The following is a 24,739-nucleotide window of genomic DNA, read 5'->3' on the forward strand; positions in this document are numbered from 1 at the left end:
AAACTAATCACATGTCAAAGGGAGATATGTGTGATATAAAATATGAGTGATTCTAACAGTGAAAATACATTCGGGAAATCTTATCCGGTCACGAGCACTTTATGAAATTTATACCGGGTGTAGTGAAAAATTAACGGTTCAATAAAAATGCGCCAACCAGAACTGACGAATGCTAAGGACTTGCTATACGGTATCGGTGTGTAGTTGTATTTCTCCGGGAATGAAACACAATAAGGGCGGATCTGTTCGAGACTTTTATTCGCTGCCCCAAGGGTTAACACGCCATGACTGACAGCGAAGAAAATGTCTATTTTTAGCGCAACTACGGGATTTCACTGACTACTTGCGGTATCTCTTATTCTCTGCCCCAAGGGTTAACACGCCATGACTGACAGAAAAGAAGAGATTTCGGATTTAACACTTATGACGCGGACAGGGGGGTTGACGGAACTTTCCCTTCAGTACCCCAAGGGTTAACACGCCATGACTGATAGCGAAGGGAAAAGTCAGACTCGCGAAACAGGGTAAAGAACGATAAAATACAACAGGAAACGATACAGTACAGCAGTGTCAAAGTTAAAGAAGTAACGGCGTAGGTCTAACAAAGAAACTGAACGGTACAGACGGGGACCTACCTCCTTTGTTTCAAGCACTCGAAACTCAAAGGATTTAAAAAAGAAAAACTAAAAAAATTAATTCTAAGCACTGATGCAAATAACACAAAATGATTATTCTCAACGGCGAAAGTACTACGGAAAATCAACTGAATTTATACTAGAAGTTAGAAACCACGTTAGCACTGAAGTAAAATTCAAAAGTCAGCCGACGAACTGAAGTAACAGTCGAGAAGTCGAAAAGTGCAACTCGAAGAACTGAAGTCAAAAGTGACCGTCGCGGGGGAAAATTCGCCTTTATAGGCATATCCCCTCCCACGGTAAAAATCTGAAAATTCCAGAATGTGGCAAGACTGAAAAACGTCGTCAGCTCCGGTTTATCGCATATCAACAGATGAAAAACGTTGAAATCTTCAGCGGCATGTAAGAAAAACGACGTAAAATACAGATAAGCGGTTTTTTACATTTACTCTGCCTGTCGGAATGAACATACGGAATATTCGAGAATTAAAATATTTTCAAAGACGGAAATTTAAAACGAAAAAATTCACTAAGATGAACTCCAATTTTCCTCAGAAAACTGGGGTTCATTACACCACCTCCACCTCGGAAGAAATTAACTTACGATGAAATAGTGAGCTTAATTTCACGACTCTATCTACCCCTAGTACCTTACTTTCGCGCGCGCCACCTGTACTCGTGACCAGTTTACAACTCAAGTACTTATCCTCTCTACTCTATGGTTGGAATGGTAGTTCCAATGCGCACGCAGAAACGTCAGCGTCAGTCATTTCGGCGCAGGTCTCCGCCATCTTGTCAAAGAACTTTGTTCAGCGTTCCGTGGATAAATGGTGTATAACAGTGGAAAATCCTCCCTCTCAATGTGGAAATTCATCTTCATCGCTGGTCGGAAGCGTGCCATGCTTCATCCCTCCGGTGAGTACCTAATTTAACTGTGTTTGGCGGGTGTTTGAATTCCATCGTGGTTTTGTAGGTTACCCAGGAATCGTGGGAGCTGCAACAGGTGGAAAGCCTCCAACAGCTCGACGTGGGGGCTCAATGGGCTGGTGTGACCCGGCTGTACGGACGTTGAGACTTTCGGATCCGGTATGAGACTTGCAGGTGGGTAATTTCTAACAATAAACTCTCCCATCTTCATCGTTCCTCGTGGTCAACTTTTCTTCTTGGAACGGTTTTCCTCTGTACTCTGCTTTCAGGTAGACGGTGTTTTCTTCAGGTAAACAGTGTTAAATTGACGGTACAATAATTTCGATTCGGTTCAGGACAGAAATTGGTTAGATCTATTGGATTAATAGACGGATATACTCAGTTGCAAGGTGAAACAGTATCCTTTATTGGTATTCCTTACATAAATAACAGATTTTTCGGACAGTTTTAACAGGTTTGATTTATAATTGCATGCTGAACGGATGAAAATCTGTAGATACGGTATTTCGGTCAACGGTGGTGCCTGTACGGAATTTGAACGGAATTGTTACGGTGTAATCGGTTATAATTATGTTTGATAATGGGCATCCTATTAACGAGATTTCTTCTTGCAGGTGGCCTTGGTTTCTTGGACAGGCACAGAGGGCTAACTCCCTACTGGTTTGCATGCGGAACTTGTTTAACTTCTTCCGGGGTGATTCTATCCGTTGATTCTTGGAGACAGATTGTCTGGATGCATTGGTTCTGGTTAATTGAGCAACTACAGTTATTCAGATAAACAGGTAAACGGAAAATAATAATATAATCGGTAACAGAAAAAAATATATATATATTCAGAACGGAAAAAATAACGGATTCCCTCCTTTCAGAGGTTATTTCTATAGAACGGTTAACGGATCATGACAATAATATATATTATGCATGAAATGGTTTTAAATCTTTAATGTGTATGTTAGTGATTTTTCTACCCTCTGTATCTTTCAGGTCGTAGACGACAGGTGAAACGACCTTAACAACGGTGAACGGACCGGAAAACTTCGGAGCCAACTTGGCGGCGAAACTGTCAACGGCAGAGGATAAAGGACGGTCTCGGCGTAGAACTTTATCTCCCACATGGTATCGGACTTCTCTTCGTCGAAGATTGTAGTGGTGAGCCTGTTGCTGGAAGGCACGGTACAGTTTGGTACGGACGAACTCATAAGCCTCCTGGAGATGTTTGATCTGTTGAGTACGGTAAGTCATGTCTCTATTTTCTTCTTCTGTACGGTTGGATTCTCCGCTCATTTCCTTATTGTGGGGGTTTGTCGAATAAATCGCCCTCGGGACTTCTAGTTCCCTTCCATAATTTAAAAATGCCGGTGTAAATCCAGTAGACTCCTGTTTAGCGGTATTGATGGCAAACGTTAACTCTCCTATCTTTTCATCCCAGGTTCGTTGATCGGCTTCACAAAACTGTGCTATCATTGTCTTCAGGGTACGGTTAGCTCTTTCTACAGGGTTGCACTGAGGGGTATACGGTGGTGTGAAACGGTGAGCGATGTTCAGCTCTCGGAGACTGTTCTTGAATAGCCTGCTGTCGAATTGTACTCCATTGTCGGATATTACTAGTTTTGGGCAACCGTATTTCAGGATGACTTGTTCGTAGAGGGCCGAATAAATAGTTTTGGCGGTAGCTTTCCGCAACGGACGACACTCTACCCACTTTGTGCACCGGTCTTGCATTACCACGATGTAGGAGTTTCCCTTTTTTGACCGTGGCAATGGTCCTACAATGTCTGTGGATACTTCTTTGAACGGCGCATCCGCCATTCGGTGTGGTTGCATCTTACCAGGGGTTTTCTGTTGCGAAACTTTGTACTTTTGGCACGATGTGCAGTTCCTCACGTATTTCGCAATGTCTCTAAACATCCCTGGCCAGTAATAATTTCTGGCTATCCGTGCAATCGTTTTGGCAATCCCCATGTGACCTGCTAGTTCTGAGTCGTGGTTTTCCTGCAGTACTTCTGTTCGCTGTTCGGATGGTACACAGAGTTTCCAGGGTTGGCCGGTTCCATCTTCTGTGAAGTCGGATGAGTCCCAGAAATGTCGCATCAGTTTTCCATTTCTAACGGCGTAGTCAGGAAAATTTGCTGGGTCTTTTTCCACCTCCTGTAACTTCTTGTTGTACCATTTGCACTTGGTTGCTTCTATTTTGGCCAGGTATACGGAATCTACGGACGGTAACGGTTTAGGTGACGGGCTGTCCGCAGGTGTTTTCAGGGATTTTCTCCGGCCCTGCACCTCAACAGCTTCTTGAATTTTCGGTGTTGGTTTGGCAATCAGTCGACCTTCCAGGTAACAGTCCGCGGTACTGAGGTTAATGGAAAAATTGAACCTTCCTAATACGTCCATTCCTAGAATGAGGTCAACTGGTAAATCAGGCACCAACAGAAATTTTACGTCGGTCAAGGAATAATCAGCCAGGTGAACGGCGGTCGTGTAGAGTTTGGGCGTTGTCGTGGGTTGACCATTTGCAACCACCACGAAACCATTCTCAACATGTTGTCCGGCGATTCCCTTGCTTTCACACTGTCTTGCCACTTTCCGACTTACGAAACTTTTCGTGGCTCCCGTGTCAATTAATGCTTTGTAGTGTTCTCCGGCTATCTTAACTTCGACAAGCGGTCGGTTATCATTCCAGGCGGTCGATGTTATGGGAGTCAGTGTGTTGGGAGATATGGTCGACTCCTTCACCATACCTCCGTCTAGTTTTCCGGACGGCAGGGACAATCTCGTGAGAGAATGTTCTCCCTCTGACATCGAGAACAGAAAATTTTCGGTGGCCTGTGACATTCTCGACGCATGTGGCCATATCCACCACATCGGAAACACTGTGTCTGGAAGGACACTCTCCTCCCTGATGATGATTGGGTCCGGTCAGCGTGGCTATTTTCGGCTCGACGACGGGGTGGCGGTGTTGAATTTCCGGGTCTACCTTCGGACCTGTCTCCAGACGTTGGACGGTGTGATTCCTGTTGTCGGACTATTGACTCTCTGGATCGGTGTGACTTTGGACGGCTTTCCCCCTGCGGAGAAAGTCGTGTTTGGTCGGCTGGTGTCGGCGGGATTGATTTCCTATGATCAGTTGTTTGTACCTGTTCTCCGGTATCCACAGAAAAACTCGCCTGATATCGGTTCAGTTGACGGGGAGTGTACGTCAGGTGAGGTTCCTCCACGAAACCTGGTTTTGAGGGTGGCCGGGTGTACTGGCTCATCTGCCATTGGACCAGTTCAAAAACTTTTCCTTTACGGAGAAGTTCATCATACGTCTTGGTCTCCTGGAAGGCCAAGGCCTGCTGTAAGGGCGGAATCAACCTCTGTCGGATGAGTCGGATCTGCTCCACTTCGGATGGTTTGGTATAGGTGAGTTTCTGGAATAAGTTCTGCATCCGGGTAACATACAGAAGCAGCTTTTCTTCAGGACCCTGTGTTCGTCTTTTTATTTCCTCTAACAGATTCTCCTCATAGTTAACAGGCAGAAACGCTTCTTTCAGTTGGTTGCTGAAATCCTCCCAGTCCTCGAAAGTACCTCTCCTGGGAATAAACCAATCCCTTGCATCCTTTCGTAGTAATTCATAAACTGATTCGAAAACTTGTTCCAGGGACACTTTACGGGATTCAGCCAGCCTTTCCACTTCCTCAAGGAATCCGGTCACACTTCCAGTGCCATCAAATGAAATGTTCCATTTGTGTACAGGGACAGTCGGTATTGTTGATCGGGACTCCGGTTCCGATCTGGCAGGTGTTGTGATGACTGGTCGGTCAGAACTTATCCAAGGTGCAGGTAAGTGTGGAAAAGACACCCTTCGTGTAGAATTAATCCATCTGCCCCGTGCCGGACCTTCCGGTGTTGTTGTCCCACAGTCCTGTGACTGTGTGAGAGGTATCGCTGGTAACTGTCGCAGTAATGCTCTACATGTCTGTCGTGTCTCATTCATGACTTCTTCTAATGTTGGGTTCCTTACAGGTGTTCCAGTATGTGAGACATCGACCGCTACAGGAGGATCGACACCATCTCCCAAGTCGATAAGCGATGGCTCTCGGAGCCCTGAAATCCGTTCCGGTTGGATTGGTGACACACCAGGCGAACTGGGCACCTCCACATCTAAGAGAGACTTCTGATGTCGGTTAGATGTCTGCAGCTGTTCACGATTGCTCTTTTTACGTAGCTCCTCTAGTGTTTCCAACGCCTTAGCTGTAGTTGTCTTCATTTGTCCAACTAGTTGTAACTGTGTTGTGTCTGCAGTAACAATAAAGTCCAGCCTTCCTTGTATGTGCATTAATCGGGTGTAAATTCGCGAAAATTCGTTAGCTGCATTCTCATGATTGAAGTTCTGAAGGGATTCCACCAAATCGGTGAGTTTATTTTGGCAAATCTCAATCTCCGAGGCGGGGTTCAATGATGTTGGGGGTAATAGAGGTTCATTAGACTGAAGTACTTGTCGTAGTAGACTCCGTTTAGTCATCACAGTACCCGGTATCGATTGTCCTCTCAGTTGTAATTCGTATGTAAGTTCATCACTGAGTAACCGGTTTACATCCATGTTCGACATATTATTTTCAACTAAGTCCGATTCAGAACGCACCAATCTTTCACACTCGGTATGTCTTTCACAATCTGTTTAAGTTCTAAGTCCAACCCGGTGAGTTAATCGTCAGCTAACCTATTCACTTAAGTTCGAAGTGGGTATCGGTGTAACCCCAAAAAAAAAATCAAAGTCTAAGCCCCGGCGTATCAGAAAAAAAAAATTAAGTTCAAGTCCCGGCGCACTAAAATAATCTAAGTCCCGATGTATCACACCAAAAATTTTACAAGTCCAACGTTACTCGAAAAAAAAATTCAATCAGTCCCACTAAAGTCCGAAAACATTCGCGAAATACCGCACACACTCGCAAGTCGTTTCGTATAGTCCGGAAAATTTCCCGAAATTCGAATCGCACCAGAACGCACAGGTTAATTTCCAAACAGTTTTTCAAGTTCAATATCCAGAAAATAAATCGCAATAGGTTTCAGAAAAAATCAGCAATAATTGGTAAGTTTCAACAGTACAGGTCAAAAGAAAATGAAAGCCGGTAGACAAGTTATCAATAGGGTAATAGGTGATTCACTATTAACTGATAGGTAAATCAAACCTATTAAATTTTACCAATTGTGACAATAAATTTTCAATGTTCGGAAATTCACTCACCTTCAATACGAAATTAAAACAGTTCAATTCAATAAATCAGAAATAATAAGAAATCGGAAATAATTTTCACTGATATAACGGCGCAACAACAGTTCAGTTTTCAATAACTCGATAAAGTAATCGGCAAAAGGAATAATCACAAATTAATTAAATTATTTCCAATAGGTTTCAACAATAGGAAAATTTTCAGAATATAGTCCAATTCAATTCACAGTATAACAGTTCAATACAGAGTGGCAGGTAATAAAACACAGTTCAAGTTTATTTTTCACAGTTCTCGGTTCAAGAAATAGTTACTCACTGTTCTTAGGTTTTACTCACTGTTTCGGGAATTCACTCACTGTCCGGTTAATGTTTCTCACCTCTGTTGTTTCCTACTAGATTTTGCACTGTCCCTGCTCGGGCGCCATTTTGTAACGCGCGTTTCTCGGAGAAGCCTTAATCTCGAGCGCCAGCTATTCTTTTCAATAGGAAGAATAGCAAACCTACCAGGGTAGCTGCTAGCCAGAGACAGAGCTCGGTGTTGTCTAGGGTAGTAGCGACAACGAAGAAGTCAAAATCGAACTATGTAAATGTTTATTCACAACTTCGGAAACTAATCACATGTCAAAGGGAGATATGTGTGATATAAAATATGAGTGATTCTAACAGTGAAAATACATTCGGGAAATCTTATCCGGTCACGAGCACTTTATGAAATTTATACCGGGTGTAGTGAAAAATTAACGGTTCAATAAAAATGCGCCAACCAGAACTGACGAATGCTAAGGACTTGCTATACGGTATCGGTGTGTAGTTGTATTTCTCCGGGAATGAAACACAATAAGGGCGGATCTGTTCGAGACTTTTATTCGCTGCCCCAAGGGTTAACACGCCATGACTGACAGCGAAGAAAATGTCTATTTTTAGCGCAACTACGGGATTTCACTGACTACTTGCGGTATCTCTTATTCTCTGCCCCAAGGGTTAACACGCCATGACTGACAGAAAAGAAGAGATTTCGGATTTAACACTTATGACGCGGACAGGGGGGTTGACGGAACTTTCCCTTCAGTACCCCAAGGGTTAACACGCCATGACTGATAGCGAAGGGAAAAGTCAGACTCGCGAAACAGGGTAAAGAACGATAAAATACAACAGGAAACGATACAGTACAGCAGTGTCAAAGTTAAAGAAGTAACGGCGTAGGTCTAACAAAGAAACTGAACGGTACAGACGGGGACCTACCTCCTTTGTTTCAAGCACTCGAAACTCAAAGGATTTAAAAAAGAAAAACTAAAAAAATTAATTCTAAGCACTGATGCAAATAACACAAAATGATTATTCTCAACGGCGAAAGTACTACGGAAAATCAACTGAATTTATACTAGAAGTTAGAAACCACGTTAGCACTGAAGTAAAATTCAAAAGTCAGCCGACGAACTGAAGTAACAGTCGAGAAGTCGAAAAGTGCAACTCGAAGAACTGAAGTCAAAAGTGACCGTCGCGGGGGAAAATTCGCCTTTATAGGCATATCCCCTCCCACGGTAAAAATCTGAAAATTCCAGAATGTGGCAAGACTGAAAAACGTCGTCAGCTCCGGTTTATCGCATATCAACAGATGAAAAACGTTGAAATCTTCAGCGGCATGTAAGAAAAACGACGTAAAATACAGATAAGCGGTTTTTTACATTTACTCTGCCTGTCGGAATGAACATACGGAATATTCGAGAATTAAAATATTTTCAAAGACGGAAATTTAAAACGAAAAAATTCACTAAGATGAACTCCAATTTTCCTCAGAAAACTGGGGTTCATTACAGTCTCTCTGAGTTTATAGATGTGGTTAATATTATTTGCTTTTACTGTATTAGCTTCATGCAGGTGACATATTCATTTTATGATTGTGAACGATACTCAATAAATGTTTTTATACCATCTCCAACTCAATTATCTTTCCATACAGTCCACTACTCTTCAATTACAAAATCATAACACCCTCGATTTTTCACACCTCACCATTAAAACTCCACACATTATTTGCAGAATACTTCTTCTCAGCCCTTTGAAGTAGTTCCAATCTTGATTTCGTTAGGTCGTCCTTGATAGCTACGCCACTGGATTTCAACAATTTTCTATTCCACATGACTCTCTGTTTATCACGGTAATTACAAAAACGCACAAGAATGGGTCGGGATTTTTTGGATTCCAATCTCGTTGTTTGTTGTGCGTTTTTTACTCGACCAACACGGAAGCATGCATCAGATTGTGTAGTCATATTTATTTTGATTTTCATCCTTTTGTTGAATAAATCTTGAACCAATTCTTCGGTATTCTCCTGCGTACTTTCTTCTAGTCCAAAGATTCGGATACAGTTTCTTCTTTGTAATTGCTCATGCATATCCAATTTTTCATGAAGATTTTGATTTTCAGTCTGCAGCGCTGCCAACTTTTCTTCGTTTTCCTCCAATTTCTCCTGTTGTTTGATGAGGACTTCATCAAGTTTTTCATTCAAGTGTTCTGATACATGCTTCAAGAGGGAATCCATGAAATTTTGATCGGATAAAATTGTTTTCATTGCCTCTTTGATAATTTTCTGAATATCTTTCTGTGCTAAAGCCATAGTGCTACCGATAAAAAACCTCTCATGATATATAGATGAGACAGTAAATTAGTGATATTATTATAAGTTAGACCAACTAATAAGCGGAGCTCACGATCGTACGACTACTCACGACGACGACACATATGCATTGATACAATAGAAGACGGAACTTCAGACCAAAATCCCATAGAATTCATAGTGGGACATGGCTCAAGAAACGAAAAAGAGACACAAACCAAGTGTAACGAGTTTGGTTCGGAAAAAGGGTTTAATCTCGAGCGCCAGCTATTCTTTCAATAGGGAGAAATAGCAAACCCACCCAGGTACCTACTAGTCGGAGACAGAGTTCGGGTTTATCTAAGATGGTAGCGATAACAAGTACTTTAAAACCGAATTTATTACAACAATCTAACTTACAGTGAACCATACAGCTATTTCCAAGTCAAGAAATATATACAGCTGATCAAAAATAAGGAAAACAGAAATGCACTAACTTGTCACGGTGATCAGAAAGTGAAATCAATGAATCAAAGAATATTCAAATCAATTATATTCAGTCAAACTATCAGGTGTTAAAGAAAGCAAACAATTAATAGCAGTTACTTTGATTCCTTCTGAGACAATAACGGATATACGGGGTTTATATAAAATTTACAGCAACCGGGTGTCTCAGAAAGATCCAAGTCTCTGTAATCGGTTAATTTAGCAATGGGTTTGATCCCGAGCACTTCCAGTGATTTTCAGTGTACAGGCCAATCAGAATTGAAACTATTTAATAAACGGGACGGGGTTGATGCAGGTGAAACACAATGCAACAATTTACAGGATAACGGGGTAGTTTATCGTGGTCTCTCCGTGGCAACCTTGGGTGTACACGCCAAGCATTACCAGCAGAAAAACTTCGAGACTTCTGCCGATTGGTTTCTGTCACCAGATAGCCAGGCGAGAGAAGTCTGCGGTAAACGGGAAATCTACACGGAACACAACAGGGGTAGTACGGTATAAGTTACTGTGGTCTTTCTGTGGCAACCTTGGGTGTCACACGCCAAGCATTACCAGTAGAAAAACTTCGAGACTTCTGCCGATTGGTTTCCGTCACCAGATAGCCAAGCGACAGAAGTCTGCGTTAAACGGGAAGTCTAAACGGAACACAAATGAGGTAGGACAGAATAGGTTACTGTGGTCTTTCTGTGGCAACCTTGGGTGTCACACGCCAAGCATTACCAGTAGAAAAACTTCGAGATTTCCGTCGACTGGTCTTGGTTCACCAGAGAACCAGGCGACAGAAGCCTGCGTTAAACAGGGGGATTAACAACAAGGATTAACACAATTAAACAAATAAAAGAATGCAACTTTGAATCACGAAGTATGCGGTATCAAGAAAAGACTTACAGTTTGTTCCGGTACGGTCACACCACCACTTAGCGAAAAAAAATGAAGAAAAGCAAAAGAAAACTCCAATAGGAAGAAAGACTTAAAAAGCGGCAATTAATTAAAGAATCACGAAGGAATCAAGAAAAGAATCAAGACTGAAAAACAGAATCGCAGAATGACTACCGAATGAATAATAATGAATTACTACCGAATGAATAATAATGAATAATAATCGTCTGGTGGTGCGGCCCTATTTATTAACTCTCCAACATGTGGACGGTCACGTGATCAAAATTGCACTCAAATTTCGGAATTCTCGAATATTCTCCCCAGAAGAAATATTCCCGGTGGCGATTATCTCTTTATCGGTAAAAGAAACTGTCGTTATCTGCAATCCACGTTGTTTTATACTGAATTCGGTGTGTTTTTGTGGACGGAAAAACAACGCCGAATGCAGAAAGACACTTTTTCTTTATTTTGGAATCTTACGGCGGATTAATGATGGAAATTTCAATTATACGGAATTTGAATTTAATAATCAGGATTCTGAAAAATATTTCCAAAATGAAACGGAATAACTATATTGAAACTGAAATCTCCATCAAACGGTGTTGCATTGTTTCAACTGGAAAATTCAGGGAAACGGATATTTAAAACGAGGCTTGATTTTTATTAAAAACAATCAAGTATCGTTACATCCCCCTCCCCTGGGAAAAATTGAAGTTGCGTTGAAGACACAAGTTCAATTTAATAAGGAGTAACTGGCCCATCAAAAAAAAAGAAAAATTAATCGGAAATTCAAGTCGGTTAAGTGCTCGCTATCTCACCCTTACAGAGTTCTCGTCCTAATCTAAACAGTACAACAATAGAAGTGACATCCGGATCTGCTCACAGACGTAGTTCAGTAATCGTCCGGTGTACGCTCCTTCCAGAAGTGGTTCTCTCCGATCCATGATCCATGATCCATACTCTGCGCTCTGCGTTACGCTCCGTGATCGGTGTCGTCCCTGGCTATGGACCGAAGTGCGTGTGGTCTTTGATCCGACTGTTGGTAGACGTTTGACATAACCTTTTCCGTGGCACTCTATGACTGTCGTTGGTTCTGTGGTATCTGTCAGAAACAACGTGCTTTTAGTGAAATGAAATTACTCCAGAATTGGGAAATGAGGCATCTTTGAAGTTGACCACTTGTTGGCACTGTTTCCTTCTTGGATGTTGTTCGGTGTATCATTTGACTACGAAGATGGGTCAAGCAGGTGAGTTTCGAATATCCCCTTCATCAAACCAAAGTTCTTTCGATTAGTACTTCAAGTGGGAAGAACCATTCACTAACTTGTGTTCTCGTTGTAGGTGGAAATGTACCCAAGCTTGAAATCACTCGTTGTTGGAGGTGAATTGGACCCTCTCACAACACTGGAGGTGGATGTGGACATTCACTGTGTGCCAGAATATTGTTCGGAGTTGGAACGTAGTCCCTGACGGAGGAATGGTGGAGGCTCTATGATCCGACAGTCTCCGCTAGGTAGGTTAAAAGCTGAACTTTCATTTAAATCTTGTTGGAGTAATTGATATCCTAGAACAGACTTAATTGCCACATAGGTTATGTTTTAACAGTAGAACATTGACAGTATACAGAGCTTTTCCAGTTTTCTTGGGAGAATTAATTGAACAGATCACGGATATGCACTTTCACCAGTATCGGTGTTACAATTTCATAAAAAAAAGTTACACAGGAGAACAGTAGTAGAGAACTAGATACAATTCAGACTATCTATCCAGTTTTTAAGGTTGTACGGTTAGTATTTGTTAATCGTTATTCATCTTAAATATTCTGACTACAATATTTAAAGCAACGGTTTGTCTCGGAACCTTGTGAATTCACAGACTAATTAATGTAACGGATTTCAAGCTGTGCTTTGCTCTGTCTACAGGATGTACCTTTCAGAAACACAGACAGATGACAATTTATATCGTTTTGACATGTCGGTGTTGCTGAACGGATTGGCTATATCCAAATGAATTTATGTTTTCCAATTGTAATTGCAAAGCTTGAACGGTATCACGAATCCATTTAATTCACTGAACAAAATGTAGAAAGAAAGTATTGTTTTTAGTTAGATGACATTGTAGATACTGATTTGTTTGGTGAACTGAATAGGATATGAAATCTTATACGGTGACGGTTGCTGTCAGGATATGGACAAAGAGTTTGTCAAATCAACGGTGTGATGGTTAACGGAACCTTAATAAAACGGAATTTCACATGACTGGGGTTCATGTTTAATTAACGGGTGAACAGTAAAAATATCTCTATCCTGAGTGAAACGGTTTTAAATCTTTAATATGGATGTTGGTAACCTTCTTACCCTTTTCATCTTTCAGATCATACACTACAGGAGAGACTACTTTAATAACGGTATACGGTCCGGCGAACTTTGCAGCCAGTTTAGCTGCGAAACTGTCGACAGCGGATGATAACGGATTTGTGCGACGGAGAACTTTGTCACCTACATGGAAGCGAACTTCTCTACGGCGTAGGTTGTAATGATGAGCCTGCTGTTCAAAAGCCCTGTACAAGCGAGATTGCACAAACTCATGTGCTTCCTGCAGGTGCCGGATTTGTTCTGTACGGTGAGTCATGTCTCTATTTACCTCGGTTGGGTTACTGTTTTCCTCATTTCGGGGGTTTGTCGAATAAATCGCCCTAGGGACACTTAGCTCCCTACCAAAATTCAGAAAAGCCGGAGTAAACCCGGTAGACTCTTGTTGAGCGGTGTTAATAGCAAAAACTAATTCCCCTAACTTTTCATCCCAGTTTCTCTGATCGGTTTCGCAAAATTGTGCGATCATAGTTTTTAGGGTTCGATTTGCCCTTTCTACCGGATTACACTGTGGCGAGTACAGTGGGGTAAATCTGTGAGCTATATTCAGTTCCTGAAGGCTGTTTTTAAATAACTTACTATCATACTGTACTCCATTATCGGAGATAACAACGGACGGACATCCATTTTTCAGGATGATTTGTTCGTATAACGCCGAATAAACGGTTTTGGCTGTAGCTTTTCGCAACGGGCGGCACTCGAACCACTTCGTGAAGCGATCTTGCATGACCACAATGTAAGAATTACCTTTTTTACTTCGGGGTAACGGTCCGACGATATCTGTAGATACTTCCCTGAATGGTGCATCTGCCATCCTGTGTGGTTGCATCTTCCCAGCAGTTTTCTGTTGCGAAACTTTGTAACGTTGGCACGAAGTGCAGTTTCTAACATATTTCGCAATGTCTCGGAACATACCGGGCCAGTAGTAATTCCGGGCAATCCTGGAACTTGTCTTGGCGATCCCCATATGTCCGGCTAGTTCCGAATCATGATTCTCCTTCAGTACTTCGGAACGCTGTTCGGTGGGTACGCATAATTTCCAGGGTTGTCCAGTTCCAATTTCCGTGAAGTCTGATGCATCCCAAAAATGTCGGAACAGTTTCCCATCGATTATGGCATAATCTGGGAAATTTCCTGGGTCCTTCTGAACCTCCTGTAGTTTCCTGTTGTACCATCGGCAGTGAATTTCCACTTCGGCCAGGAATACGGAATCTACGGACGGTAAGGGATTCCGGGACAGACTGTCAGCAAGTTTATTCAGGGATCCCTTACGGTACTGTACTTCAAAATCAAACTGTTGAAGAAAAACGCACCATCGAGCAATTCTTCCCGACGGTGATTTTATAGAATTTAACCATTTTAAACTCATATGATCGGAAATGACCGTGGAATGGAATCCCTCTAGGTACGGACGTAGTTTCTCTATGGAAAATACGATGGCGAGGCATTCTTTCTCGGATACTGAATAGTTTTTCTCGGCTGGGTTTAATGTGCGACTAACATAGGCAATTACCCTTTCTTCTCCATCTATCACTTGTGTTAGAGCTCCACCTTGGCCTGTATCACTGGCGTCTGTTTGTACCACAAACGGTTTGGTGAAATCCGGACAAGCCAATATCGGTGACTCAGTCAACTTGTGTTTCAGGATATCGAAAGCCTTCTGCTGGTCTTCTCCCCATTTCCACCGCTGTTTCTTCTTGAGTAGCAGGGTTAGCGGAGAAACTACATTGGAGAAATTCTCGATGAATCGACGGTACCAGCTCGCAACACCCAGGAATCGGCGTAACTCTCGGACGGTCTTGGGAGCAGGAAATGACACTATGGATGCCACTTTATCCGGATCCGTACAGATGCCTTCGGAAGTGACGACATGTCCCAGGTACTTCAGAGACTTCCGGACAAACTCACATTTGTCGGGATTGAGACGTAAGTTGGCTTCCCTTAGTCGTCTGAATACTTCCCTTAAGTTCTCCATGTGTTCTTCAAAGGTTTCCCCTAGAACGACTATATCGTCTAGATAGGCAAACGCTTTGGGCTCCATTTCGGGACCGATTACGGTATCCAGGAATCTCTGGAACGTGGCTGGGCTTGCGTGTAAGCCGAATGGCATGACGGTGAACTGAAATAGTCCTCTTCCCGGGACCGTGAATGCTGTAATAGGCCGGCTATCCTTTTCTAACGGTATTTGCCAGTATCCCTGTTTCAAGTCAATCGTCGAAATGTATTTGGCTCTGCGTAATTTGTCCAAGATTCCCGAAATATACGGCAACGGATACGCATCTTTAACGGACACTTCGTTGACTGCTCGAAAATCGATACAAAACCGGTATTTACCGTCCTTCTTTTTGACTAACACAACAGGTGAAGTCCACGGCGACTTAGAAGGCTCAATAACTCCCTCAGCCAGCATTCGATCTACTTCCTGGTTGAAGATTTCCTGCATCTTCGGATTCTGTGGCCGGTATCGCTGTTTAATCGGTTCTGTCCCAGGTTTGAGTTTGATTTTGTGTTCTATCAGTTTCGTGGTGCCGGACAACTTCTCGAACTCCTTCATTTCTCTGGCGAGAAAAGCATCCAACTTCTTTTTCTGTGCCTTGGTCAGTTCCAGCAAGTGTTCGCCAGTGGCGTGTACCTCCACAGTTTTTCCCACTTTAGGTGTTGGTTTGGAGATTAGTCGGCCTTCCAGATAGCACTCGGCGGTACTAAGGTTAAGGGAAAAATTGTACACTCCCAGTACGTCCATTCCTAGTATGAGGTCTACCGGTAAATCAGATACCAACAAAAACTTTATGTCGGTCAAAGAATAGTCAGCGATGTGTATGGCGGTAGTATAAAGTTTCGGCGTCGCAGTATACTGACCATTGGCAACTACCACAAAACCATCCTCAACGGGTTCTCCCGTAATTCCTTTGCGTTCGCATTGTTCTGCCACTTTCTGACTGATGTAACTCCTCGTGGCTCCGGTGTCAATCAGTGCGTTGTAGCGCTTCCCGGCTACTTTTACTTCCACCAGCGGACGGTTGTCGTTACACACGGTCGATACCATAGGAGTCAGCGTCCCCGGAGATATGGTCGACCCCTTCTCCATACCTCCCTTTAGTTTTCCGGGCGGCATGGACAATCGCTTGAGCGAATGTTTTTCCTCTGGCAACGAGAACAGAATAACCTCGGTCGTCCTCGACATTCCCGTCGCATGTGGCCGTATTCACCACATCGGAAGCACTGTGTTTGGAAAGATACTTTCCTCGTCGGTGGATCAGTCCGGTTTCCCTGTGTTTCCTGTCGGTCTCCTTGTTGGTTTGATCGTCGTGTTGGTATAGGTGATGGAGCTCGGTTGGGTGAACCTGTATTTTGTTTGTCGACTCGTGCCGTTGGTCGATCCGGTCTTGGCTGGGTGTTTCTAGGCGGTGACGGCGGTGTTTGTGGTCTGTTGTGACCTACTGGTACTGGTGGTTCTGACTTTCCTGATATGTTTTCGGTGTCCAAGGAGAAACTGGCCTGTTGTCGGTTTTGTTGGACCGGACGATACGTCAGGTGGGGCTCGTCAAGAAGACCTGGTTTCGACGGTGGCCTGGTGTACTGGCTCATTTGCCACTGTACTAACTCGAAAACCTTTCCTTTTCGCAGGAGCTCATCGTAGGTGTTTGTCTCCTGGAATGCTAAGGCCTGTTGTAGGGTCGGTAACAGCCTCTGCCTGATGATTCGGATTTGTTCCGTTTCGGTTGGTCTACTGTATGTTAGCTTCTGGAACAAATTCTGCATTCGAGTGACGTACATCAGCAGCTTTTCATCAGGACCCTGCGTTCTCCTTTTTATTTCCTCCAACAGGTTCTCCTCATAGTTCACCGGTAAAAATGCTTCCTTAAGTTGCTCCTTGAAATCCTGCCAATTCCTGAATGTACCCCTCCTGGGGATGAACCAATCCCTGGCATCCTTCCGCAGTAGCTCATAAACTGACTCGAACACTTGTTCTAGGGGCACCTTACGAGATTCGGCCAATCTCTCCACCTCCTCGATGAAGCCGCTCACACTACCTGTGCCACCAAATGAAATATTCCATTTGTGGACAGGAATGGCTGGCACCGGTGACGGTCGAGGTTCCGGCTCCAATGGCACTCTCTCTCTGGTCATGGTCCTGCCAGAGCTCACACAAGATGCAGGTAAGTGTGGAAAAGACACTCTGCAAGTAGAATTAATAAATCTTCTTGGTGTCGGACCTTCAGGTGATGCTGTCCCACAGTCCTGTGACTATGTGACAGGTATTGCCGGCAACTGCCCCAGTAATGCTGTACATGTCCGCCTTGTCTCGTTCATGACATGTTCTAATGTTATTCCTTACAGGTGTACCAGTATGTGAGACATCAGCAGCTGTCGGAAGACTGACCCCCATCTCCAAGATCAATCAGGGATGTTTCAGCTCCCTCCGGTCGGATCGGGGACATCCCAGGTGAACTGGGAACCTCCACATCCAAGAGGGACCGCTCCTGCCGACTGGATGGCCGTCCACGGGTGTTGCTACTACTCAGTTGCTCCAGCGTCTCCAAGGCCTTAGTTGTAGTCGCCTTCAGTTGTTCGATCAGTTGTAACTGTGTTTCATCGGAAGTGATAATAAAATTCAGTCTTCCCTGAATGTGTGTTAATCTTGTGAATATTCGCGAAAATTCGTTAGTCGCATTAGCGTGATTGAAATTCTGAAGTGCTTCCACTAGATCGGTGAGTTTATTTTGGCAAATGTCGATATCCAGTGTGGGGTTCATTGATGTGCAAGGCTGTAGCGGTATGTCTGACTGTAACACTTGTCGTAGTAGACTCCGCTTTGTCATCACAGTGCTTGGTATTAACTGTCCTCTCAGTTCTAGTTCATAAGTCAATTCATCACTGAGCAGCCTGTTCACATCCATGTTCAATGACATATAGTTCAACTATCTTGCCACCCGACTCACGATCCAGTAACACACTCTCAATAAGTTCAATGTCCGGTATGAAATAATGTAAAGTCTAAGTTCAAAGCTAACACACGGAATAATTCAACACTGGTTATAATGTTTCAGTATCACTAAGTCCGATTAAATATCACTGTCACTAAAGCCCGGATGAACAACTAACTCAATAAAATTCACTGAAGCTCGGATGAATAATCAATTCAAAAAAAAAAAATTTACTAAAGTCCGGATGGATAATTGATTCAACAAAATTCACCAAGGCCTGGATGAACAATTAACTCAATAAAATTCACTGAAGTCCGGATGAATAATCAATTCAAAAATTTACTGAAGTCCGGATGGATAATTAATTCAATAAAATTCACTGAGACCCGGATGAATAATTAATGTCCAATCGAGGAAGCACCTATTATTCTATCACTCACTATTTATCGGTCAATTGACAGCTCACTGTTAACCTAACACTTGTTCGAAGAAATAGGTTACCTGTCAACAAAATATTTCAGACCAAGTCCACTATCGGTTTTAACAGCCAAGAAAATTATTTCGGTTCAAGCTCACTTACAGTTTTGCCTTTCTGAAGTTATTTTCGGTTCAAGCTCACCTAATTCAAAGGCAATAATTCACCAACCGTGTATCAACGGTTTCAAATAAAATAAAGGAATCAGATAAACAACAAGTCCAATGCGGTTATAATCACAATAAACTATCAGAGTTATAATGAACACTTGTCAACCAGCAAATAAATCAAAGGGGGAAAGGGAAAAGAAAACACAGTCAGTTTTATTATTCAAGTGAAAATCATAAGCGTGTGAAAATCATAAGTCAATTCAATATTGTGCGGTTATCAGAAATAGCTGGTTAACTGTTCGGTTCTGTTTATAGGTTACCAGTGATGTTCTATTATAACTCAAGATAGGTTAACTCAACGCAATCAGCAAATCGGTCACTGAACTGATCTAAATAAATTATATTTCAGAAATATAAGCCGGATAAAATATTTCTTGCAAGTCAACAGCTGAATAAATTGGTTTGTATGGTTCACCGTTCAAAACTATTCTCCTCGGTTAGATAAAAAAAAAGAAGTTATTCCAAAACTGAACCCGGTTTTAAGAGTCCCAACGCTCGGGCGTCAATTTTGTAACGAGTTTGGTTCGGAAAAAGGGTTTAATCTCGAGCGCCAGCTATTCTTTCAATAGGGAGAAAAAGCAAACCCACCCAGGTACCTACTAGTCGGAGACAGAGTTCGGGTTTATCTAAGATGGTAGCGATAACAAGTACTTTAAAACCGAATTTATTACAACAATCTAACTTACAGTGAACCATACAGCTATTTCCAAGTCAAGAAATATATACAGCTGATCAAAAATAAGGAAAACAGAAATGCACTAACTTGTCACGGTGATCAGAAAGTGAAATCAATGAATCAAAGAATATTCAAATCAATTATATTCAGTCAAACTATCAGGTGTTAAAGAAAGCAAACAATTAATAGCAGTTACTTTGATTCCTTCTGAGACAATAACGGATATACGGGGTTTATATAAAATTTACAGCAACCGGGTGTCTCAGAAAGATCCAAGTCTCTGTAATCGGTTAATTTAGCAATGGGTTTGATCCCGAGCACTTCCAGTGATTTTCAGTGTACAGGCCAATCAGAATTGAAACTATTTAATAAACGGGACGGGGTTGATGCAGGTGAAACACAATGCAACAATTTACAGGATAACGGGGTAGTTTATCGTGGTCTCTCCGTGGCAACCTTGGGTGTACACGCCAAGCATTACCAGCAGAAAAACTTCGAGACTTCTGCCGATTGGTTTCTGTCACCAGATAGCCAGGCGAGAGAAGTCTGCGGTAAACGGGAAATCTACACGGAACACAACAGGGGTAGTACGGTATAAGTTACTGTGGTCTTTCTGTGGCAACCTTGGGTGTCACACGCCAAGCATTACCAGTAGAAAAACTTCGAGATTTCCGTCGACTGGTCTTGGTTCACCAGAGAACCAGGCGACAGAAGCCTGCGTTAAACAGGGGGATTAACAACAAGGATTAACACAATTGAACAAATAAAAGAATGCAACTTTGAATCACGAAGTATGCGGTATCAAGAAAAGACTTACAGTTTGTTCCGGTACGGTCACACCACCACTTAGCGAAAAAAAATGAAGAAAAGCAAAAGAAAACTCCAATAGGAAGAAAGACTTAAAAAGCGGCAATGAATTAAAGAATCACGAAGGAATCAAGAAAAGAATCAAGACTGAAAAACAGAATCGCAGAATGACTACCGAATGAATAATAATGAATTACTACCGAATGAATAATAATGAATAATAATCGTCTGGTGGTGCGGCCCTATTTATTAACTCTCCAACATGTGGACGGTCACGTGATCAAAATTGCACTCAAATTTCGGAATTCTCGAATATTCTCCCCAGAAGAAATATTCCCGGTGGCGGTTATCTCTTTATCGGTAAAAGAAACTGTCGTTATCTGCAATCCACGTTGTTTTATACTGAATTCGGTGTGTTTTTGTGGACGGAAAAACAACGCCGAATGCAGAAAGACACTTTTTCTTTATTTTGGATTCTTACGGCGGATTAATGATGGAAATTTCAATTATACGGAATTTGAATTTAATAATCAGGATTCTGAAAAATATTTCCAAAATGAAACGGAATAAGTATATTGAAACTGAAATCTCCATCAAACGGTGTTGCATTGTTTCAACTGGAAAATTCAGGGAAACGGATATTTAAAACGAGGCTTGATTTTTATTAAAAACAATCAAGTATCGTTACACAAGGATAGCACAGACTGGGAGAAATATAAGAATTTACTTCTGTAACAAAGCAAATTTTCAATTAGTTTTGTTTCCGAATTATTTATTTTCATATTTGCGTAACGTGAATTGATTAAGTGGACCGGTTTCAGGCCGCGCGGATCCATGTGTTCCCGGATCGCGATGTCTTCAACGTGAGGTCAAGGGGGGATATCGTATACCGAATTTGTTTAATTGCGCATTTGACAATTGTACAAAAAAGGGGCCGTGCCGGGTATAAATTCGAGCGATTTCGTAAATTCAGTCAATGAAGCCAGAGTGTTCCGACCGTCCGAGAAGTATACCAGATAGTAAGTACATTCAAGGGTTACACATGGGCAAGGTCTCAGGTATGATTATTTTAATTATTCTTTTGGTTAATTTGCCGGTTTATTTCTTTTCCCACATACCCTTCTTTCCGCCGTGGAGTTGTGTAGTAGCTTCAAATGGCCTACACTACTCCACGGACTTTCCCAGTATGCGTAGGTGTGTACGCTAGCTTCAAATGGCACGTACATGCTTCCGTGTCATCCTTCCACCGTACCGCCCGGGTCCTGGAGGCCATGCATTAGCTTGAAACGGCCTGCATGTCTCCTGGTATCCTAGAAGTACAGAAGTTAGCTTCAACCGGTCCATCCTACACTCTTGTCAGGTACGTTCCGCCGTATCTAGCTCAGCCCACCCTTACCGTACCGCCTGAGTTCCTAGAGGTGATGCATTAGCTTCAAACGGCCTGCATCTCTCTTGGGATTCCGAGTGTGCGGGAGTGTACGATGTTAGCTTCAAACGGCCCATCCTACACACCTGCCAGGTATGTTCCTTTGTTACCCCTTTTTTTACCCCGCCTTTCCCTAACCGTACCGCCCGAGTTCTTGGAGATTATGCATTAGCTTCAAACGGCCTGCATCGCTGCTGGAATTCCGAGTGTACAGAGGTGTACGATGTTAGCTTCAAACGGCCCATCCTACACAACTGTCAAGTATCATCCCCTTCGAACTAGGCCACCCATCGGGGTTACGGGGGTGGGTACAGCCCCCGTGATTTCGGAACACCTTGGATTCCGAGGACACCCTTGCGGGTGTGTTCGTCGTCCTTGTTCCGTGGTTTAGTTTTTCCCTCGGTTCACCAAAGTATACCGGCAAACCGCCGTCCGTCTTAACACCAGTCTCGCTTATAATAACCGACTTTGCCCATGTTACTACCCGCCGCTTGTACGCAACGTAGAGTTAACTTGCACTATTTCACTTACGCTCTTGCTTCATTCTAACTCCGACCGCTTCATCCCGCATTCTTACTTTGCTCACTCATCATGCTTTTATTCATCCGTCTCCAACAGAGTTTCTACATTAAAAGCACGTTACATCCCACTTCTGCTTCTGCACCGCTTATTCACCCTATACCCTGTACGACATCATTATGTATATAGAAAGTATTGAATAGAAGTTTCATGTTTATTGTGTGTTTTATTTTTCTCCCGAGTAGAGTTTCTAAGATATTTCAGAGATAGGGGACTGTCCGAACTTCATGAACATCTGACCCCTGGACATAACCTTCTCTGACTGTAGCTCCTGGTCACCTGTGGGATACCGCCTACAGGTTCCTAGGGTCCTCAACACTTTAAACTAGAGGTGGCGCCCGAGGTTTCTATCTTCGGAGAGGAAGATGATAACAGCTGGAGACAGGGGGGCGTCACAAAATGGCGCCCGAGCAGGGACCGTTGTTTGTGAAGAGCTGCCAAAGCGTCCCAACAACTGGACGGGAGAAGAGAGGTGTCGAAGACTTGACCTGGAGATGAGTGAGCGCCGACCAAGATGCGACCGTTTTCCGTCCGAATAACCGTATTCCGCCCGAATAACCGTATTCCGACCGAGTAACCGTATTCCAACCGACCGTAGCCGTAGCGACAAATGGTGGAGGCTCCTGGAAAACACTGTGAGGATCTGCGCATGGAAGTTTCCCCTACTACCTCCTAGGTATAAATGGAGCGATGTAAGTGGCTAGGAAAAGAGTTGAAGACCACCAAGTGGAAAGCAGACAACTAGGAATCCAGTTAGCCTATGAAGAGAACTATTGACCAGACCGAGGACCGGACATGACTAGTAACGCCGAGGAAACCCAGCCGATCACCGCCCCTATCGACCAGAGTACCAGCTGGATTTCAAGTTGAGAAGGAAGAACTTGAGGTGGAATTTAATAAATTCCATCTTCGCAGGGATGAGACGGTAGACGAGATGAGGAAAAGGTTGGCCAAGTTCATCAAGAATGGCCAAGCGACCCCAAACCCAACTATCCACTTGGCACCACCTGTTTTCCCGACACTACCGCCGCAAAATACCTCCAGCCACGCCGACCCCGTGGACTTACATAAGTATGGAGTGAGCTTCGATGGACTACAAGATCCGGCTGCATTCTTAGAAAGGATAGAAGAAGTTCGTCACCAACTTAACCTAGATCCAGAAAGGATATTGGCAGGCCTACCGCAAATCTTGACCGGAGATGCTTTCCTATGGTTCAGGAACAATAAACGCAGCCTCACTACGTGGTCTGCTCTCACCGAAGCTTTCAGGACTTTCTATTTTCTGACCAACTATTACATCACTCTGGAGGAGGACATCCGCCGACGCCAGCAACAACCCAACGAGGCCGTTACAAAATATATAACCGACCTCCAGACTATGATGAGGAGACACGGAGGGTATAGCGAAATTCAAGAATTGTCCTTACTTCAGAGAAACCTGCTACCTGACTACCGCCAAATGCTCTGGGGCCAAGACGCCCAAGATATACCCACGTTCCTGAGAAAAGTCCGGGAAATAGAGACTCTCAAGATGGAAATCCGCCGCCAGAATGACCCGTCGACAACCGGAGAGTCCGTGAGAAGATCACCGGCATCAACAGGAGCACGAGCGACATATCCTGCAAAACAAGGGCATCTGGCCATATCTCCGACTTGTTGGAAATGCGGACAAACCGGCCACTTAAGAGGAGATTGTAGGAACCGAGCAGTGTTGTTTTGTTCAAGATTCGGACGAAAGGGAATTATGAGTCGCGATTGTGACAGTCCTAGGTCGGGAAACTAAGTAGGGAAAGGTTTGCTACGAGGCCATGCCCGACCCCTGTTCACTCCGCCTCGTGTGCCCTCACCGAACACCAGGAAGACCGCCGTCCTCACATCAAGGTCGAGATATTTGGGAATGTGTTCCGAGCTCTTTTGAACACTGGAGCCTCCAGATCGTACTTCGGGGACACCGTTATGGAACTGTGCAAGGCCAAAAGACTGCCTACAACCCAGGAACGGATACCGAACGCCCTACTAGCTGACGGAAGTATAGCAAAAATACCGTTGGCCGTCAAGCTTCCGCTCAACATCCAAGGAGAATCGTACGAGATGCCCCTGATGTACTTGCCGGGGCTGAGTCATGATGTCCTGCTGGGGATGGATTTCCTTATTCCGAACAACGTACAAATATTTCCGGCCGCCGATGAAATTATGATCAACGGAAAACCGCTACCGACCCAGTCTCTTAACACTATTGCTGAGAGGCCGACGGGATCCCACTTGGAGCTGACACCGAGGGAGCAGCAACAACTGCAAGAATTCTTAACGACGGAATTAGCCAAGTTCAAGGACATCAAGGGAACAACAACGCTAGTGGAACACAAAATACATCTCCTAAAGAAGGAACCGATAAAACAGCGTTACCGGCCCCAAAATCCCAAAATGCAGCAGCTCATCAACCAGGAGGTAGACCGAATGCTGGCTGAAGGAATCATCGAGCCCTCAAACAGCCCTTGGAGCAGCCCGGTCGTTATTGTGAAGAAGGATGGAAACCCCCGATTTTGCAT

The 24,739-nt window shown here is 43.5% G+C and overlaps 1 protein-coding gene and 1 long non-coding RNA gene across 3 annotated transcripts; both read left to right on the forward strand.

Annotated features, from left to right (window-relative positions):
- The first annotated feature begins 1,513 nt into the window (after window positions 1–1,513).
- LOC123310228 lies at window positions 1,514–2,647 on the forward strand. The gene is made up of 4 exons (XR_006537347.1): window positions 1,514–1,550; window positions 1,609–1,736; window positions 2,177–2,344; window positions 2,547–2,647. It is a non-coding gene; the product is annotated as an uncharacterized LOC123310228 (long non-coding RNA).
- A 9,317-nt stretch (window positions 2,648–11,964) lies between these two features.
- Window positions 11,965–17,759, forward strand: LOC123309262. 2 transcript variants are annotated; one of them, XM_044892285.1, is made up of 6 exons: window positions 11,965–12,004; window positions 12,099–12,270; window positions 13,131–13,379; window positions 14,775–15,055; window positions 17,105–17,289; window positions 17,471–17,759. In XM_044892285.1, the coding sequence occupies exons 4-6, from the start codon at window positions 15,000–15,002 to the stop codon at window positions 17,578–17,580; spliced, it is 351 nt and encodes a 116-aa protein (XP_044748220.1). In that variant the 5' UTR covers window positions 11,965–12,004; window positions 12,099–12,270; window positions 13,131–13,379; window positions 14,775–14,999; the 3' UTR covers window positions 17,581–17,759. The 2 variants fall into 2 exon arrangements, with proteins under 2 accessions (XP_044748220.1, XP_044748219.1); XM_044892284.1 differs by lacking the exon at window positions 11,965–12,004 and having other exon boundaries at window positions 12,011–12,270.
- Window positions 17,760–24,739: the final 6,980 nt, after the last annotated feature.

Source organism: Coccinella septempunctata, chromosome 3 (genome assembly GCF_907165205.1).
Source record: "Coccinella septempunctata chromosome 3, icCocSept1.1, whole genome shotgun sequence".
Classification (NCBI taxonomy): domain Eukaryota; kingdom Metazoa; phylum Arthropoda; class Insecta; order Coleoptera; family Coccinellidae; genus Coccinella; species Coccinella septempunctata.